General features: G+C 45.2%; 1 protein-coding gene across 1 annotated transcript; it reads left to right on the top strand.

Moving 5' to 3' along the window:
• The first annotated feature begins 9127 nt into the window (after window positions 1-9127).
• On the top strand, window positions 9128-10734 carry RAX2 (retina and anterior neural fold homeobox 2). Its single transcript, XM_044685297.1, has 2 exons — window positions 9128-9229; window positions 10324-10734. Exons 1-2 carry the CDS (start codon window positions 9128-9130, stop codon window positions 10726-10728), a joined length of 507 nt encoding a protein of 168 aa, XP_044541232.1. The 3' UTR covers window positions 10729-10734.
• The last annotated feature ends 10239 nt before the right edge of the window (window positions 10735-20973 follow it).

Raw genomic sequence — 20973 nt, 5'->3', positions numbered from 1 at the left:
CTACAGTCAATCCTATCATATTATGAAGTGATAATCCTGAAGGAAGAAGCAATGCTGAATTCTCATTTTATCAAACACAAATAAACAAACAAAACCCTTCCCTTCGGTCTTAGAATCAATTGTATTGGTTCCAAGGCAGAAGAGCATTTAGGGCTAGGCAATAGGGGTTAAGAATTAATAATAGGTGGTTTATAAGCATCAAATAAGGCTTTAAAACTGTAAAACCATTTTTTCCTCTCATTTTTTCTTTTGGGGATAAAGCTAGGAAAATTTCTCTTAAAAATCTCTTTGGACTCAGTAGACACCTGCTTTAGTTTTGTTTAAGAAGTGTCTGAGGTCACATTTGAATCCAGGACCTCCCATCTCTAAACCTGTCTCTCAATCCACTGAGCCACCCAGCTGCCCCCAGAATTCTCATTTTAAAATGAAAAGGGGAGGCCTCAGAACGGGGGAATTAGAAGGGATTTTAGAGACCTTAAAGGTTCCAATCCCTTATGCAGATGGGGAAACAGTTTCAAAGAGTCCCAGTGACTCAACCTAGATCACTCAGGAGACTAAAAGTTCCTGAAGACCATTCCAGGGCTCTTTCCAGTGCACTATGTGGCCTTTGATTGGTTCATCTAGATGACGCGAAATTTTATGCAAACAGAGAAATGGCTCACCTAATAACAGTTATTCACCATGACGAATTTGCCTCCCACCGCACCCTCTACCGCCCAAAGTAAACAAACAAATAAATAAAAGCCCCCGGGAGAATTGGCGCGTTTCTGGTTCAGACCTCGTTCTGGAGCTTGGAAAAAGGAGTTGAGAAAAGTGGGGAGGAAAGATGGGAAAGGAAGGGAGTGGATAAAGCGGGCTGGCCTGGGTCTTCGGGGTTCTGTCCTCAAGGACAGAAGCAGAGATTTACAAGCCACCTGCCCGACCAGCTGCTTTTCTTAGCGGGCAGAAAGAAACTTTACCTGGGCTAAACTCTGGGCAGGGAGGAGTTAAAATCAGGTGCTCCAAAGTGAAAGCAGTTGTGCAAAAGCAGCCCCTCCCTCCCTAGCTAACTCACACGCCCCCACTGCCACTCCTCGGGAGCCGATTCTGCCTAGACCTGACCCATCTTAGTGAAGGAGACGCGGCAGGGAAGGGCAGCTGCTAGGAACCTCCTAGTTTCCCACTCTCTCCCCGCCGCTGATGCCCATTCTCCTCCCACCTGCCCGGACGTCGTCTCCCCAAACAGGTAAGAACTTTTTTTTCCGGCACCCACACTCCAAACACATACTGAGGCGCACGCACCGCCCCCCTCCCCACACCCGCAACAAGCCTTTCCTTCCATCCCTTTCTTGCAGCCCAGCCCCCCTCCCCTAGTCCCACCCAAAGATCTTGGGAGATGGGCCCTACCTGAGCCCGAAGCTCCCCACCGTGCCCTCCTCACACGGGCACACAGTGACTCAGGAGCCCCTCGTACTTCCATTTCTCCAACCCCCTCTCCCAAAGAGGAAACAGAGACTCCTGGTCTGCATCTGACTTGGTTTCATAAGGGATCAGTTTGCCAGCCCTTCCCTGGTCTGGCAGCATGCCGGGAGCTACGGCCTGAGGAACAAGAGGCTTCACCCCCTCCATGCTGCTGCTAGTTGACACCTTGGAAGGGTTCCAGGTGGACAGAGGGCAATGGCTACTGGATCTATGGAGGGACGAAGGGAGGCTGACCTTATCTCCTCCAAGGAGTCTCCTGGAATCTTCCAAGTGACTCGGGCTCCAAACAGCTACTTGATTCTAAGGGAAGAGGAAGGACAAGACTAAGGTAACAAGGAGGGCAGGAGTGAAGGACAGGCAGGACCTGTCGTCTTCCCCGCCCTGAAGTGTCCCAGTTTAGGAATATGATAGTTGGAGAGACTAGAGCTAGCATGGGAGATAGAGATTGATAGGAGGTCATTGCTGTGGTGACCTTTTTCTGTCTCAATATCTGTACAGAAAATGTCTTATTTGGCTTGAAGGCAAAATGAGGGATAGATACTCTGCCATTCCCCAAAGAGAGCCAGGACTAATGGGGAATCCTAGCCCCCAAGGGGGAACACACTACGTCCTCAGGGGCTAAGTCTCAAAACTAGTGCTGTTGTGTGACCCTGGGCAAGTCACTTAACCCCCACTGCCTAGCCCTTACCACTCTTCTGCCTTGGAACCAGTACACAATATTGATTCTAAGACGGAAAGTAAAGGTCTAAAACAAACAAATAAATAACTAAAACTTATGCTGAAAAGGAGCAAGGGGTTCTGGATTGATTTTTCATCTGGCCTCTGCCTCAACTGTTAGGAGAATAGTTAAGACAAAGTGGTTCTTGGGGCAGCTCCCTTGGGGAAAAGCAGCTGATCACAATCACAAGCTGGCTTTGTGAGGTGCAACCTGACCACAGTCAAAACCAAAACCATGGTCAACAGAGACTGAACCGGCTGTCGGAGAGGCAGGGCCATGGAGGCTCAGGAAAGCACCTCCTTTCTGTTCTAAGGTGACTGGATTCCAGAATCCAGGGGCCAGTGATGGGGACACAAGGCTAAGGATAGAGACATAGTCAAGACCTAACTCTACCCAGCACCAAGGATGGAGATTCAGGCATTCCTCTGGGCAGAGGTGTGCCCAGGCTAGTCTCTATCTCTGTATCACCTCCAAGATCCCACATTCCATCAGTTACTTTGATCTACCCAGAAGGGAGGAAGAAAACAACCATTTAATCTCTTCTGATCCTCTCAACAATCCTTGAGACATAGATGTTATTATTATCCTCATTTTTTAATTGAGGAAATTGAGGCAGAAGAGATTAAGTGACTTGCCCAGGGTCACTCATCTAATCAGTGTCTGAGATTACACTTTAGCTCAGGTCTTAAGACCGAAGGCCCAGCATTCTTCTCATACTGTGTCACCTAGTTGTCAGAAACCATCTATTCTAAGATTCCTATGACCCTCTAGAGACCTAGCTTGAGCCACCTGTGAAAGAATGAGGTCTCCTTGGCCTCTTGTTCTAAGATAAAGCCTTAACCTCCCTTTTCTAGCCCTGGCATCTGAATTCCAATTTGAGGGACACTTTCCTCGTTCTTCTTCCCTTTTTTTCCCCCTAAACCCTTACCTTCTGTGTTAATATCAATTCTAAGACAGAAGAGCAACAAGGGCTAGGCAATTGGAGTTAAATGACTATCACAGAGTCACACAATTATGAAAGGTCTGAGACTAGATTTGAAGCCGAGTCCTCCCTATTCCATGCCTAGCGCTCTATCCACTTGACTACCTAGCTGTCTCCGCTTTTCTTCTCTTTCCTCTTTCTGTTTCTGAACACCATACCTCAGGGTCCCCTGAACCCCTGTCTCAGTGGATTTCCCCCTCTTGGCCCAGTCCCAAAGAGTCTCCTTTTCCCTTCTTGGGCTCAATACCAAAAGTCCCTCTCATCTTCATAGGGCTTCCTGATTTCGAAAGCACTTTCCCATCCCTCCTAAAATAATCCTAGGAGGTAGCCAGAACAAGGACTAACAGCCACATTTTATGTTGGAAAAAACTGAGACCCAAAGATGCAATCACAGGAACATAGGATGTAAGAGCTGAAAGAGACCTTGAAGAGATCATCTAATCCAACACTTTCATTTTATAGATATGGAACATAATAAAATAAATTGCCCGTGGTTATATGTCAATGGCAGATCTAAGGCCAGAGCCCAAGTCTCTTGACTCCAAGGCCAGACCCATTAGTTGCTTTGGATGGCTCTTGAGGTCTTTTCCAACTCCCCAATTTTGATAGTATCAGATCCCAGAGAAACACAGGATTTCAGAGTAGAAAGGACTGATTGTAGAGATCAACTATTCCAGCCTGAGCAGGAATCTACTCATTGATTCACCTGGGCTCAGCTCCAACCCTAGAAGGTATTCCCCTCACCCACCCACCCACCCCCCAAAAAAGAGGCAGGGTCCTCAGTGAGAAGACTTGAAAGGGAAGCGATCTTGGTGGGGGAGGGATGAAGGAGAAGAGAGCTTTGTTCTGCTAGACATTAAACATGACTCTAGCAAAGTATTTAAGCAAACAGCAAGACTAGCATATTCAAAACACGAAGCTATTAGTGACTCCATGGAGGAAGAGGTTTGTGGGCTATTTTCAGGGGCCTGATCCCCCAACCTTCTCCCCATCCTCCATCTCCCAACCTATTCCCATAGCTTATAGAATCCCCGCCAGCTCAGATCCAGCAGACCAGTATGGGTGGCCTTCGGAGGGAAGTAGTGGCCTTGCATACTTCCTGGTGGCAGAGGTGTGGAGGAAAGTCCATGGGGAGGGCTTTGGTTCCAGCAGTGTGTTTGGTTAAGGAGGAGCCAGACTTTGGAATGGGCCTGGGCTGGCCTAGCAGCCCCTATGCTACAGGATAGGGCCTTCTTCTTGCTCCCAGGGAAGAAGGCTATTGTTGCCTGTGACCACAGCAACATGACGTCTGAGAAAGTAATCCTAGGTACAAACAACTCAAAGGCCATCTGGGGCCATAGTGTTCCTGCAGGGACCACTACAGGCCCTGGCCGGATCAGACCCTCCTGGACTATAATGCTCAGTTAATTTAGTTTAGAGATGAAAAAGGCCTCTGAGTGTTAGTGTAATCCTCCTCCTTGGGACCAATCGGTGGAAGGGAAGGGGAAAAAAACAACCATTTATTAAGCACCTACTATGTGCTAGGCACTGTGCTAAGCACCTTACCAATATTAACTCATTTGATCATCACAACCCTAAGAGGTAGATGATATTATTATCACCATTTTACAGGTGGGGAAACTGAAGCAAACAGAGGTTAAGTGACCTGCCCAAAGTCATACATACATATATACATACAGCCAGCAAATTTTTGAGGCTGATTTTGAACTCAGGTCTTCCCAACTATAGACTTAGAACTCTATTACTGGCACCATTTAGCTACCAATGCATCATAGATAGAGAAACATATTTCCATTCAATAAAAGAAAGAATGCAAAACAGTGTCTCGGGGTGGTTGGAAAGTTGCTCACAGACAGAACCTGAGTTCATGTTCTATATGTGATCCAGACTGATCTTGTGACCCTGAGCAAGTCATGTAAACTCTCAATATCCCCAGGCAACTTTCTAAAGACCTTAAGTTGCAGACAAGGAGCTGGCTTGAATTGATAGAGGGTTTTCCTCATCTGGGAGTTTTCTATACCTGTGGAATCAGTCTAGTCCCTAACCTGACAGAGAATGAGAAAGACAGACAGACAGAGACAGAGAGAGAAAGACAGAGACAGAGAGAAAGGGAGAGAGTCAGAGAGACAAAGGGAGAGAGACAGAGACAGAGACAAAGGGAGAGAGACAGAGACAGAGAGAGGTCATTTATCATTTATTAAGTTCTTGCTATGTGCCAGGCACTGTGCCAAGTGTTGGAGATATATATCTGCATATACATTTTTTTAAAAGTCAGTACTTGATGGATTTTTGTTTTCTTAGCTATAGGCACTCCCTCCTCAAGTACAGATGGCAGCCCCTTCATATCACTCTGAGATTAAAACAGAGAACTCAAAGAGAATGATCCTCAGGTCCATGGGCACAGCCAATCTCCAGGCCAATACTACAAGCTGTTTCACCTTCCAATTAGAGCTGTCCAATAACTCAGGGGGTAGTGAATTCCCCATCACTAGAATTCAAGCAAAGACTTAATACTGACAAAGAAATTCTTTGGGGAGAGGGGCCCTATTTGATTTTTTTTTTAACCCTTACCTTCCATCTTAGAATCAATATTATGTGTTGGTTCCAAGGCAGAAGAGTGGCAAGGACTAGGCGATAGGAGTTAAGTGACTTGCCCAGGGTCACACAGCTAGGAAATGTCTGAGACCAGATTTGAACCCAGGACCTCTAGGTCTGGCTCTCCATCCACTGAGCCACCGAGCTGCCCCTGCCTTTTTGACTTTAGATGTTCCTTCCAACCTTAGAGTTTTCTGATTCTAGCCTCTGAAGAAAGTGGATGGGCAGGAGAATTTTGGGGCCAGGCTCACTGGGCATTTTTCCTTACTTACTAGGACTGTAAAGAGTGGAGTTTAACGAAAGGTATTGTGTGGTGAAAACAACAATGGCTTTGCAGTCACAAGACCCAGGTTCACATCTTGAGCTTTGCTACTAACTTGGTGTCCTTAAGCAAATCATTTTCCTTCATTGGCCCTGTTTCTCCATCTCCAAAGTAAAGAGGTTAGATTGGTTGATCTCTACAATCCTTTCCAGCTGGAAATCCAGTGATCCTATGGCCAACCCCAGGACTCTGGAGCCCTGCTGGCCCTAAAGGCCCAGCCTCTCAGATTCCTTCTTGGGTTCCTGGATTCCTGTCAAACCCGTTTGGCTGTGAGATAAGAGCTGGGGAGCCCGCCCTGAGGAGGCAGTCTCTGGCCTGGCTGTTCCTGGGCTAGCTGGGTCAGCTAGGGGTGAATAAACCTTCTTTTTCCCAACTTCCTCCTGGGCTCCTGCCTCCCATTGCCCTCTGTACCAATAACCCTGGGGGCAGGAAGCCTTTTGGATTCTAGCCCCTGGTTCTTCCTGATGCTCACCATCCCCCAAAAGGCCCTGATCCTATGGGCAAGCCAGCCTTGCCCTCTGCTGGCCATCTGGTCTCATCCATGGAGACAACTCACTAACCCTAATTCCATCCTCCTCTGACCAGGAAGTGCCCAGTCAGACTCAGGAGTGATGCCATATCATGGGAAAGAGGTAAAAAAGAGAAGGGATAGAGCTCCAGCCCTCGGAGAAAGGAGCTGTTTGGGCAAGTCACATCCCTTCTCTGAGCCTCCATTTCTTCTCTTAAATGAGAGGACCAGCTAGCCTAGATGGTCTTCTGGGCTAGGATCACACCGTAATTAAAAATGGTACACGTTATCATTGTTTATAATTCCTCAAGCTTCTAGAACACCCAAAGGTTTACAGAATACTTTCCCCACAAAAGTCAGTCAACAAACATTTATTATTTACCCATTGTGAGCTTGGTGGTGCTACAATAAGACCAAGGATGCAAAGATGGGTCAAAGACCCAATCCCGCTCTCTAGGAGCTCCCAATCCTGTGAGAAGAGAAGTGCGTGTCTTTTCTTTGGACTGGAATGAGTGATGTCATTGGCAGAGGGGAAATCCCCAATAAGAAAGTCCCTCTGCCATTGTGGAGTCACAGCTGCTGACTCGGTAGCTTCTTGTCTGAGAAAGTTGCCTAGGATGCTGAGATGTTATTAAATGATAACGCCCAGAGTCATACAACTGGTATGTGTCAGGGAAGAGATTTAAATCTAGGTCTTCCTGACTTAAGCTCCTCCTAGTGCAAATCCCTACTTTACAAATGAGGAAATTGAGGCTGAAAGAGGGAGAATGGCCTGATTCTATGGCTTAGTAGCAGAAGCATTCTATGGCAGTCATTTCAGTTGTAAGATCAAAACTAGTATCCAATAACTCCAAGTATTATATTTTTTAAGATTTATTAATAATCACCTGAAGTAAAAGAAATAAAAGACAAAAAGTAAAAGCAGTAAAGAGGAGTTTTCCCAGCTGTGTTCGAGTGAAAAGAGAGAGAGAGAAGCACGGGGTCACACACAAACTTTATCTCCAAAACATAAGGACGTAACATGAGAACAAAAGTGGGATGCTGGGAATTGGAGTCCTGGGGAGCAGATTCTAATTACACAGAGGTTGTCTTTCCCATTAGACTGGGAGATTAGTTCTTGAGGGCAAAGACTGTCTTTTGCTTTTCTTTGTATCTTTGTTGCTTAGCAAAGTGCTTGATACCCAATGGAACTGGAAAGCAGAGGGGTGGAAGGGGCAAGGGGGAAGATTCTAAGACAGAACAAGGTTCTGACATTGGAATGGACCTGGAAGAGGACTAAGGAGCCCATCTTGGCAGAAACCATTGGGGTATTCCTAGGGGAGTGGGGAAGGAGACTGTATATTGGGGACCGGATATGGACGGCTTTGGAATTCCTCTTGAAGATAATGGGAACAATGAAAACTCTGAGAGTTCACAGAGGCTGTGACCAAAGTTGAGTTTTCAGAAGATGACTGAAGGAAAACAAAATGGAGGCTATTGAGGAGAAACTTGGTACAAGCAAGATTACATGAGGCCTAGACAGTTTTGGGGAGGTAGAGAGGAGAGGGTAGAAGTGGGGGACATTGTAGAGGAAGAATCATGGAATGGCATAGGTGGAAAGCACCTTAAAACAGCAAATGGAATATCATTGCTAGAAGAATTCTTAGATGACATCTTAGTCAGGGATTCTTAATCTCATTTGTGTCACAGACCCCCTTCTCAGGATCATTTTTTTTTCTCTATACTAATTTTTTTATTAATTCCCACAGAATATTAAAAAGCCACCCAGATGAGATCATTGTTTACTGAAATTACTCAAATTGTTTTGAGTAATTTACTCATTTACTCAAAAAATTTACTTAAAAATTTTTTTCAAATTATTTTCATTAATCATGCACACAGGAAAACCAAATGGATAAAAAATGAATGTTGCTGGAACAGCTAGGTGGTTCTGATAGAGAGACAGGCTCAGAGCTGGGAGGTCCTGGACAGAATCACTTTTTTTTTAATTGGAGGGGCAGCTAGGTAGCTCAGTGGAGGCAGTAGAATGAGAGGCAGGTCTGGAGACAGGAAGTTCTAGGTTCAAATCTGACCTCAGACACTTCCAAGTTGTGTGACCCTGGGCTAGTCACTTAACCCTCATGGCCTAGCCCTTACTACTCTTTTGCCCTGGAACCAATACACAGTAGCGATCCTAAGATGGAAGGTAAGGATTTAAAAAATAATTAAAGGAAATGTTAAATTTCAGTTCGATATTAGTGAAAATGAAAATGTAATTTTTTCTCTAGCCAAGTTCATGAATTCTCTGAAACTTTCCATGGACCCCAGGTTAAAAACATCTGAGTTGATCAAATCCTCTTATTTGATAGAGGAATAGCTAGAAAAGTAACCAGATGGAACATTTACTAAGTTCCAGGTACTGTGCTAAGTGCTAAAGGGACAAATATAAGCCCCCCCAAAAAACCCCCAGTTTCACCTTCAAAGAGCTTACATTTTAAGGAAGTAAAGATGACATATGCAGGGATGCTGGAAAGTTGAGGGATGTGGATAAAGCAACTGACGATGAGTCAGAGAACTCTGAAGAATGAGTCAAGGATGGAAATGAGAGTGACTGGGATTTCTCAAGAAATGGTGGATGAGGGCAGGGAATCACCAGTCTGGAGAGTAGGCCCCAGGGTGGAGGTTTCAGGATGAAAATGTAACTGGTAAAGTAGAGAAACTGAGGCCCAGAGAAGCCAAAGAACATTCCCAAGGTTGAGTCAGTGGCAGAGCTGTTATTGGATGTTGGAAGTATTAAAAGAAAACATTTGGTCCCTTCTAGATACCCTTTCTCTTGCCATGTTGATCCATTGTGCCCATTCCTGCCCCATCCCAGGCCCTCTAAGAAAAAGGGGGAAGCTTATACGGATTGGGAGACTGGAAAAGGTTCTCATTTGGTTTGGTCTGATCCGGAATCAAGAGTTTATTATCTCTACTGCTGGCCATCTTTCAGAGAATTAGAGCTATAGCAGGCAAGAGTTAAGTTAAACACTTGGCATAACTTTCTTGACCAGGAGAGCCTTGGAACAGGAGATTGAGGCAGAAGGGACCTTTCTTTCTGTAGAGATTAAAATTAATATTCAAAAACTAAGGTATTATGTTTAATAAAGTTTTATTAATAATAAACAAACATAAAAAAAAAATAGAGTGAAAAAGTACTAAACTCACTTGACCTGCGCTGGTGGAGAAGAGAGGAAGAGGGGAGGAACTGCAAAACTTATAAAACAATGATGTGACCCTGCAAACATGGAGGTGCAGGAGAGATTAAAGGGAATTTTGGGAAATACTAAGGGACTTGTGGGGGATGAAGTCCAAGGTTCAAAATCTCCATTTATACATTTCCTAGACTGAGGCTAGAAAATATTTTTTAATTATATTTTTATTTTTATTTTGAATATTTTCCTATAGTTACATGTTTCATGTTCTTTCCCTCTCCCCCAAACTCCCCTAGCCCCCCTTAGCCGACACACAATTCCACTGGGTTTTACATGTATCATTGATTAAGACCTAATACCATATTATTGATAGTTGGACTAGAGTTATCGTTTAGTGTCTTCATCCCCAATAATATCCCCATCAGCCCATTGAGGCTAGAAAATATGCAGTGGGCCATAGAAAGTTCCACAGTGGGCCATAGAAAGTTCCACTGAGATGCTGCAGAAGAGGCATAAAGACCTCAGGAGACAACACTCACACCTTCTATCCCACCATCGCTCTAGGTCTGGTTCCAGAACCGTCGGGCTAAATGGCGGCGTCAGGAAAAGCTAGAGGCCAGCTCAGCAGCAGCAGTAGCAGCCGCCGCCACCAAGCTTCCAGAGGCCCCCGTGTTGGCCTTTGCTCGGCCTCCCCCGACTGCCTCTCTTCCCCTGGACCCTTGGCTGACCTCCGGCCCCCCAGCCATGCATGCCCTCCCGGGCTTCCTGGGACCAAGGCCTGGCCTACAACCTACCTATGGGCCTCATGCCTTCCTCCACACTTCCTCGGGACCCCCTCCCTTTGGAGAGGCCTTTGGTCCCCTGGCAGAAGCCGGGGACGCCCATGCTCGGAGTTCCAGCATTGTCTCTCTTTGTTTTCGGGCCAAGGAGCACGTGCAGACACTCGACAGGACCTGGCAACCTCTCTGACCCTATTCCAGCTGCCCCTTCCTTGCCTCAGACAAGGACAGGGGGGCTCTTCCAGGATCTTTTCTGCGCTACTCGCTCCTCCTCCAGCTCCAATTTGGAGCCTTTCAGGGCTCCCTGGTGAACAAATGTTTGACGAGGGCTTTGACGGTGTGAAAGATGGATTAACTGAGGACCAGAAAGCTCAAGCAACTTGACAAAGGGGACTCAGCGAGAGAGTGGTGGGGCCAGAGTCTAAGAATCCAGGCTCATCCAAGGGACAGGCTTGTAAATGTTTAATAATCGCCTCATAAAGAAAAAAAAAAGGATGCCCCTCATGCTGTTAAATTTAATCTGCATTATTGATATTTTCTCCATTACTTTCTAAGACTAGACAATCAACAAAACAAGACATCAAGACTTGACTTGTAGGGTCGGCCTGTTGACAAGGTGTAAGAACTCACGCCAAAAATCTAGCAACTGGCTGTAGCTAGAGAAGAGCCAGCGCCGGTGGAACGTCTCTGGTTCCTGGGAGGTGAATGAGAAGGGAGGATGGAGGTGTTGGCCATTTGTTGGTTCTTCCCCATCTCTGCTTGCTGAATGGGAGGGGAATGGGGTGCCCTGTGGCTGGTGATGCTGCCTCCCCAGGAGAGTACGTATGTCAGAGTGATGACACGGCTTCCTGTTGGGGAACTCACTTTGGGGGGAGGAGGCCCCAGAATGTCAAAACTGGGCTGATCTTCCCCTAGCAGGAGAGGGATTTGAATTTTGGTCCTGATTCTAACTTTAGTGTTCTTCCCATTATTCCACCCTTCCTTGCCACACAGAATGTCAAAGCTGGAAAGGATTTCAGAGTCCAATTCGCCCCTTCTTCCCCATCAGTTTCTATCGGTTTGTTGTTGATGTTTAATTATTCCGGTTGTGTCCGACTCTTTGTGATCCCATTTGGGGTTTTTCTTGGCAAATATCTTGGAGTGGTTTGCATTTCCTTCTCCAGCTCATTTTACAGATGAGGAAACTGAGGCAAACAGGGTTCAGTGACTCGTCCAGGGTCTGAGCCAGATTTGAACTCAGAAAAAGGTGTCTTCCTGACTTCAGGGCTGGTATTCTATCCATTGTGCTTCCTAGCTGGCTCCCTTCTCCCCAAATCGATTTACAGCTGTGGGAAAACAGAGTCAAGTAGGGAAGGGACTCATCCAGGGTCAGAGGCATCGCCAGGGCTCAAGTCTTCTAGCTCTAGACTAGGTCTCCTTTCATTTCTGGGAACAGCACTAAGGAGAAAAGATTGTTTTTTTTTTCCCTCCTCCCCACAAACCATGGCCCTCTGTAACCCTGAACTTCCCATCCTAGAAGCTCTAGGGGTGCATGGGAGAATGAGGAATCCTAGACCAGGGACCAAAAGGAAAATGGAAAGGTTGCAGATGGCAGAGTGTTGGGAAGGGGAGCTGGGGCAGAACAAGGTACTTGGTGCCTCGTAGCCACCAATGACACTTAGGTGATGTAGGCTCAAAGGGAGTGAGTGATTTGCCTTAATGCTGTGTATCGATTAGGAACAAGCATAGAAAGGCAGTCTGGGACAATGGAATGTGTGCCAGATTTGTCTAGCAGAGATCTGGATGAGAATCCCACTTCCTATTCTGGCCATGGGATCCTGGGCAAAATATTTAACCTCTTGGAGCATTAATTCTTCATCTAGAAAATGGGCACAATGGTAATCCTTGTAGGACCTACCAAAAAGTGAGGCTGTGAGGTTCAAACTAGGTAACACATATCAAGGGACCTGCAAACCTTAGAGTGCTATATTAGCAATACAAATGGAATCTAGGCATTCTGGCTTCTAGTCCAAAACCCATCACTCCTGCTGCCACACCAACTGTCCAAGTTGAAAGATCTGAGGTGGCCCCAATTAGGTCCTTAATGGCTAATTAGGTAAAACACAGATGTCATGCTTCCCTGGGATGGCTCCGGGGACAATGAAGTCAACGAGGTGGAAGGAACTTGGCTTGATCTGTGTCCTGGTGTTGCCATGTTGCCTGCCCCTTCGGCTGGCACTACAGGGTTACCCTTGGCTGTTGCAGACTCTGAGATTCTCTGATCAGAGGACATTACAGTATCCACTCATCCTTTTTTTTTTTTTTTTTTTTAACCCTTACCATCTGTCTTAGAATCAATTCTAAGACAGAAGAGTGGCAAGGGCTAGGCAACTGGAGTTAAGTGGTTTGCCAAGGGTCACACAGCTAGGAAGTATGTGAAGCCAGATTTGAACCCAGGACCTCCTGACTTTAGGCCTGGCACTCAATCCATTGGGCTCCCTAGCTGCCCCTGGTCCGCTTGCTCTCCACTACCAGAAAGACCAGGGATCCTACCCTTTGTATCGGGATTGAGTTGGAGTTCAATGCAGGGACTAATTATGATTAGAGTCTTTTACATTTTGAACCACTCATTCCGAAGTCCCAACTTAGAGTCTTGCTTGGGTGCCCTCATATCCATGTCCACAGAGGAACCCCAACTTGTAGTCACTCTTCACTCCCACCGTGTACTTATATTTCAAGAGCTGGGCCATTGCTTTTGCCATTGCTCACATCCAGACGTTCATACCCTAGTTGTTCTGCACATGGGGATGGGGGTATATGTAGAGATGGTACTTTATGGGCATTCGGATCGGAAGAAAGGAAGAGGAAGGAGGGGCAATGACGTGAATATGACTTAAATTGTGCCATCTCTCTGGCTAGTTACCAGATAGTTAATCAAATTGCTTGTTTCATTTTTACTTTTGGTGGAATTCATACATCTATCCATAGTGTTGTCCCGCCCCCCCCACTTCTTCCTCACATCCCTTCTTCTCCCCATCTCACTGAGAGATGCAGTGGCTCAAAAAATCTCTAGCCCCGGGTGCTCAATAGTTGGGGAGGTAAGCCTAGGAGTAGGGGAGCTTCTGCAGTTTATTACGATTAATTCATGAGTGGCCCAGGAGCTCCACTGATCTCAAAGCTCCTTACTGGAAGTCAGCACACAGTACGTGGACCTGGGGCTGAAGAGGCATCTAGAATGGTTTCACACAAGGCTGGAGTGGAAGCCACCATCTTTGTCCTCAGTGACTGTCGTGCTCCTGGGCAAGGCAGGAGCTCGAACCTTGGCGTCGGAGGGCCTGAGCTCTAGCTCTGGTTTTCCCTGGTTCAGTATGACCTAGGAGCCATCACACTTCCCAGGCTGGTGTGGGCGCCTCAGCTTGTCCTTGGGTGTCCGTGTTTGATGTGGTTTCCTAGTCTCTTAGGATTTACAGCCAGAAAGGCCGAGCTCCTCGGGTCAAGTTCTAGCTTTGCCACATTCATTTTTCCTATCGTATGTGTATGAGTGTGTGAGTGTGTCGTGTGTAGGGTGAACGGCAAGAAGTACTCTTTAATTATGTGCCAGGCATTGGGGATATAGAGACAAAAACGCCCCCCTTCTAGGAGCTTACATCCTATTGGGGGAAACAACACATAAAATTATTGTTCTGCAAATACAAATACATGCGAAGTAATTTTAGGGGACACAGTTCTCTCCAGGCTCCTCCTTGCCAACTACATTGCCCCCACCAGGATTTCTTTCTCTCTCAGCCTTTCTTTCTAATTCCTCTTTATATATTGGCATTACACATTAGACTGTAAGCTCCTCGAGAGCAGGGACTGTCTTGCTTACTTATATTTGTTTCCAGAGTACCTAATAAATACTTAATAATCTCTAGTTCTCTCTCTTTCTCCATCTCTATCTGTGTCTGTCTGTCTATCTCTCTTTCTCCTATCGATATGCTGTGTTCCAAAGTCCCTCCACGCTTTAACATTCCGTGACTCATCCTCTCCAATAGAGTGGGGATAGATCTTGGGTAAGAGAAGCTTCTGACGCTGCTACCAGTCATGGGTCAAAGATCCTTTTCCAGCTGCAGTCGCCCACAGGGGAGGGTGTGTGCTCCTTGGTGAACTGGAGCTACAGGATCCTTTGTGTGAAAAAGGCAGAATACTCTGACGAGTGAGAAAGGTCCTGAGCAAAAATCCTCTCCTGGGATGGATGCAGAGTGAAAGGAGCAGAACCAGGAGAAGCTTATACACAGAGACAGATATGCTGAGACACAAATGAATGTAATGGACTTCTCTACTAGCAGCAATGCAATGACCCAGGACAATTCTGAGGGACTTATGAGAAAGAAGCTGTCCACATCCAGAGGAAGAACTGTGGGAGCGGAAGCGCAGAAGAAAAACAACTGCTTGATCACATGGTTCAATGGGGATATGATTGGGGATGTAGACTCCAAGATCACCCTAGTGCAAATATCAATAATATGGAAATAGATCTTGAACAACGACACATGTAAAACCTAGTGGAATTGCTCATTGGCTATGGGAGTGGGGAGGGAGAAGGGGAAGGAAAGAATATGAATCATGTAACCATGGAAACATCTTCTAAATTAATTAATTAAATGAAAAATTAATTTAATTTCTAATTTAAAATAATTTAATTAATAATGAAATTAAAAATTAATTAAATTTTTAAAATCCTCTCCTGGGTAGCAGTGGGCAGCTTGTCTAGTTGATATCCAGGGAACATCTATTGTATCCCCTGTGGCAGCTGGATATCCTCCTGGGCAGGGTTGTTTGTGTTTAGCCCATGGTCTTCTTCACTACATAACCAAGGTTCAAATCTGGGGCCCATATTGGATCGGGATATAAAATGCTCCAAATCTCCTCTTTCATCTGGTTCCCTCCAGACAAGCTCCCTAACTCATTTGGGTGGGTGCCCAGAGCCCTACGAAGGCTTCCAGGGGACCCCCCCCCCCCGTCATGCTTCTGGAGGTGAAGAACTCGGGTCTAGGAGCTTTGGCTCAGATTTGTCCTGCTGCTGTCACTATTTTGCTGTGTTAATTTGGTTAATTCTCATCTCTCTAGGAGCATTTCTTCAAATCTATCATGAGGTTGGGATAGATTAGCTTTCAGATTTGTTTTGTTTTGCTTACCTGCCTATTTGTAACAATGATCTTGTGTTTCTTTCTTTCTTTTTTCCAGTGGAGGAGGGAGGGGAAAATTTAAATGCTTGATGATTGAAACAAATAAAATTTCATTTTAAAAAATTGGGGGGGGGGGCAGCTGGGTGGCTCAGTGGATTGAGAGCCAGGCCTAGAGACGGGAGGTCCTAGGTTCAAATCTGGCCTCAGACATTTCCCAGCTGTGTGACCCTGGGCAAGTCACTTAACCCCCATTGCCGACCCTTACCGCTCTTCTGCATTGGAGCCAATACACAGTATTGACTCTAAGATGGAAGTTAAGGGTTAAAAAAAAAACCCTTAAAAAAACAAAACAAAAAAACCCCCTTACTTTCTGTCTTAGAATCAATACTGGTTGTATCGGTTCCAAGGCAGAAGAGCAGTAAGAACTTGCTCAGGGTCACACAGCCAGGAAGTATCTGGGGCCAGATTTGAACTTGGGACTTCCTGTAATGCATACTCTTGTAGAAAGTTCTTACCCAATAGTCTCCTCCTGTAAGAGTCCTTTCCCCGAATCCTTCCCTGGTAACAAGTTTATTCTGCAAGATTGTGCAATAGTAGTTAAAACACAAAGCAAGCTCTGGAGTCTGTAAAATAATTCAATCTATAAAATAAAAAAAGGAGGAATGTCTATTCCTCAACTTGCAGGCCTGAGGTAAAGAAAACATTTTATAAACCCTTAAGTGCGATAGCAGTTTTGACCAGCTATTCTCAGAGGTCCCTTCTTTTTAAAATTGTCTCCGTGTTATTAAGGAGGCAATGTGGAGTAGTGGAAAGCATGAAAGATTTCGAGTCAGAGGATGTGAACTGCTTCTGTTCTTCTTATCCCCAGTCGTCTTATTATTCCCATCAGTTCTCTGCCTCTGCCATTTTGTTTATTTTTTTTTCATAGTCAAGAAAAAAAAATTCCTGCATTTTCTATGTACAATATATATCGCCTTTCTGTCTAGGGGTGGGTATCTGGCTCCATCGAGGGTCCTCCGGTATCCCGGGGGGGTTATTGTGTTGGTCAGAGTCCTTAAGGCCTTCAAAGGTTTTGGGATTTATAATGTTGCAGAAATTGTTCTTCTGGTTCTGCTCTCTTCAGTTCATGTCTTCCAAGGTTTTTAAGAAAGCATCTCCAGGGGACAGCTGGGTAGCTCAGTGGATTGAGAGCCAGGCCTAGAGACAGGAGGTCCTAGGTTCAAACCCGGTCTCAGCCACTTCCCAGCTGTGTGACCCTGGGCAAGTCACTTGACCCCCATTGCCCACCCTTACCAATCTTCCACCTATGAGACAATACACCGAAGTACAAGGGTTTAAAAAAAAAAAAAAAGAAAGCATCTCCTTCCTATTTCTTACAGCACAATAGTATTCCATGATACTAATATAACCATTTGTTTAGCCATTTCCCATTTGATGGGTGCTCCCTGAGTTTTCAGTTCTGTCACCCCAAAAAGAGCTGCTATAAATGTTTTTGTTTATGAGTCCTTTTCCTTTTTCTTTGCTGTCTTTGGGGTTTGGGCCTAGAAGTGGTATTAGTGGGTCAAAAGGTAAATCTGCTCTATGGAATCAGTGGATCTCTAGTGAGCTAGAAGGGACTTTTGAGGCCGTCTAGTTCATTCCAGCCCTGAGAAAAAAGTCCCATATTTACCATCCTGTGGAAGCAAGGCCTTCTCTCTTCTCTTTTAGAAATATTAAATTATATATTAAGAAATATGGATGTATTAAATATTACAAATATTTAGAAATAATTTTAAAATTATCTTATACAGTGGAGTCAGGAAGACTTGAGCTCAAATTGAACCACTGGCAGAATGACCCTGGGCACATGATCGCTTCATCTGTCTGTCTCAGTTTTCTCAATTATAGCATTTAGCCAAGTACCTGGCACATGGAACACACTTAATAAATGCTTGTTCTCTTCCCTTTTGGACAAATCTGAAAGAGAAACTCACGTCAATCTTTCTATCTTTAACTCCCAGTTTCAAAAGTTTCTCTCTGCTCCACGCAGGACTCTTCCTGAACTAATGAGGGCAGTGACAAGGGAAGAGTTCCCTTGACTGATCAAACTGAAAATCATAACTTTCTTGAGAGATGGAATTGCCTTTTAGCTTCTTAGTATCTCTAGCAATTAACAGTCTGCAGCACACAGTAGGTGCTTGAGATGCTTGCTGGGAGTAGCTAGTTAGCACAGTGGAAAAAGTGCTAGTTGGGACTTGGGAGGACTTGGGTTCCATCTGTATGATCCTGGGCAAGTCACTTAACCCCAGTTGCCTAGTATCTTTGAACCTCTTGCCATAGAACTGAAGGTTTTTTTTTTTTTTATCCATTATTTCCATCTTAGAATCAATACCAAGTATTAGATCTAAGGCAGAAGAGTGGTAAAGGTTAGGCAATGGAGGAAAGTGAGAAAGTGAGAAAAAAAATTTTTTTTGTCGAATTCTTAAAAATTAAATGAAAAAAAAAATCCTAAATCAGGACTTCAAAATGATTTGTGTTAGACGTCCACAACACTGGGATGTTTTCCCATTTGGACAATTCTCTAAGCAGAAAAATGCTTAATCATAATTTAATAAAATTTATTTCTGGTAAGCTTGTGCCTAAAATGTGGAGCATAGTCTGATTTCTCTTCCATAAAACTTAAAAAGAGGCATCCTCCCACTGTTGTTAAAAAATTTCCAGTGATATGGGGAAAACATACATGATGCAGGTCAGTCCACTTTTAGAGTGCTGTTATTCAGTCATGTCCAACTCTTTGTGATCCCGTGGCCCATAGCTATCCATGGGGTCTTCTTGGCAGGGATTCCAGAATAGCTTGCCACTTCTTTCTCCAGGGGATCCTTTTTTTCAGGCAATCAGAGGTTAAGTGTCCTGCCCAGGGTCACACAGCAAGGAAGTGTCTGAAACAGGATTTGAACTCCAGTCTTCCTAACTCCAGGTTCAGCACTCTATCCACTGAGCCACTTAGCTGCCTCTTGTATCTACTTTTGGATTCTTTTAATTATTAGGAAGTTTTTCCTTTAAAAAAACCTCTATCTGCTTCTCTGCAATTTCCTCCAATTATCCTTGTCTTTGCTCTCTGGAGCAAAGCAAAACAAAAATTATCTCAAATCCAAATCCTTTAAATACTAGAAGATGGTGATTATGTCTCACCAAATCTTGTCAGCAGGCTAAAGCATCCCCAGTGCCTTCAACCAGCTGGTTGCCATCCTGCTCACAACTGTTTATCATTGCCCTTCCTGAACGTGGTGTCCAGATTTGCAGACATGAGTGCTCCAAATGGGATCTGATCCATGCGGTTCAATGATCACTTCCTGTGGTTTGGACATAACATCTCGCTTACGAAACATAAGATCATGCTAGCTAGCTAACAGCAATGCAATGATCCAGGACAATCCTGAGGGACTTATGAGAAAGAACTGTGGGAGCAGAAATGCAGAAGAAAACATACAATTTACCACTTGTTTATATGGGTATAGGATTTGGGGTTTGGGTTTTAAAGGATGACTCTATTACAAAAATGAATACTATGGAAACAGACTCTGAGTGATAATACATGTATAACACACTGGAATTGCTTGTCAACTCCAGGAGGGGGGAGGGAAGAAGGGGAGGAGACAATATGAATTATGGAAAAAATTTAAAAGTAAAAAATTTAATTAAAAAAAAAAAGATCGGGTTATCTAGCCTTTTATAGGAAAAAAAAAAACACAAACAAAAACCCAAAGGAGTGAGTGGGAGGAAAGTACCTTGAATGGTCTTAAGTCTCCCCTGAGAAAGTTGTCTCTTTGAGTACCATTAGGGATGATGACTGGCTTAACAAATACTTGGTTGATTAATGGAGTGGGCCTTGGGAGTGGGGACAGAGGTGTATAAAACTGGCTAAGGTTGGAAGGGGTTGGTTCATTGTGTGGCATGGGGAGGTAGGGAGCACTAGCACTTCTGGTGGGAGGTCCTGCGGAGCTCTTTTCAGAGCTGCGTATCCACCTTTGGGGTCCACCCTTTACTCCAACTCTCACTGGTGGCTCCAAGAAGCAGTACATGCTCATTGGCCACGCCCTAGCTGAAAACACCTCAGTAAGACGGGCCATACCAAATTGAGGGTCAGTGTAACGGGCGGATGAGAACAACTTGTTCCAGTGGCCATGAAGTCGGTGCGTAGTTTGGTCAGGCATCGGAGGCCAAGGCCATCCACTGCCTCCTGGGCCATTCCCACTCATCCCGACTCGTCTTGCCACTGGACTTCAATAACTGGACGAGAGTGGGATCAATGACTCTGGGAAACTCTGCCTCGCTTAAACCCAATTCACAGATTGGACACCTCTTGCTGTTATTGGTCTTCTTTAAAAAACGAAGGACAAACTATGACGCGCTACGCACTGTGCTAAGTTTTTCATCTAGTTTATCACGACAGGCTTCTTTCAAGCTTCACCTCACAGCCTGTCTTCTACAAGAGACCTTTCCAAGGCCCTCCCCTCCCCTGCAGTGATGCCCTCTGAGATGACTTCAGAGTACATGCAGATTTACAGTGTATGTACCTTGTAGGTACACAGTTACTTATATGTTGTCTTCCCCATTACAATGTGAGTTCCTGGAGAACAGGAACTATTTTTTTCTTTTAATGCCCAGCATTTATCAGTGTCTACTACCAGAGTGTAAGCGCTTAATAAATACTTATTGACCCAGCACTAGGGACATAAAGGCAAAAGGGGCAGCTAGTGGCTAAGTGGATAGAGAGCAAGGCCTAAAGATGGAAGGAAGGTCCTGGGTTCAAATCCGACCTCAGACACTTCCTAGCTGTGTAATCTTGGGGCAGTCACTTAACCCAGATTGCCTAGCCCTTACCGCTCTTCAGCAGCGGAATCAATACCTGGTATCTATTCTAAGACAGAAGACAAGGGTTTAAAAAACAAAAACACGGGAAGACAAAAACTTGGTTCCAACCTGATGAGTCAATTAGGGAAGCTTGGGCACAGGAGACACGCTTGTCCTTATCTCCTGGCGGGGACAAAAGGAAGCTGGAGGCAGCAACAGCCTTTCTTCCATCTCTGGCACTGTCCTTAAAGGCATGGCTCATGAATGCTGGCCTGGCCCGGACACCCATTCCCGTGGGTTCTCTAGGAACCAGAACAAGCATCTCCAGCAGGACAGTCTTAGGAATGCTGGTCCCTCTACCTCACCTGCCACCCTTCATGGATTCAACTGCATCCACTTAGCCTAGCGAGGAGGGCAGGAGGAAGAAAGGAGAGCTGGGAAGTTCAGACAGACTG

The sequence above is a fragment of the Gracilinanus agilis genome, chromosome 1 (assembly GCF_016433145.1).
Source record: "Gracilinanus agilis isolate LMUSP501 chromosome 1, AgileGrace, whole genome shotgun sequence".
NCBI classification, from domain to species: Eukaryota; Metazoa; Chordata; class Mammalia; order Didelphimorphia; family Didelphidae; genus Gracilinanus; species Gracilinanus agilis.
This window is presented reverse-complemented; position numbering and strand designations above follow the sequence as displayed.

Coding starts and splice junctions, on each gene's coding strand:
- RAX2 (XM_044685297.1), top strand. CDS start 9,128: ATGAGTCAGAGAACTCTGAAGAATGAGTCAAGGATGGAAATGAGAGTG. Junction 9,230..10,323: donor GGGAATCACCAGTCTGGAGA/GTAGGCCCCAGG, acceptor CCATCGCTCTAG/GTCTGGTTCCAGAACCGTCG.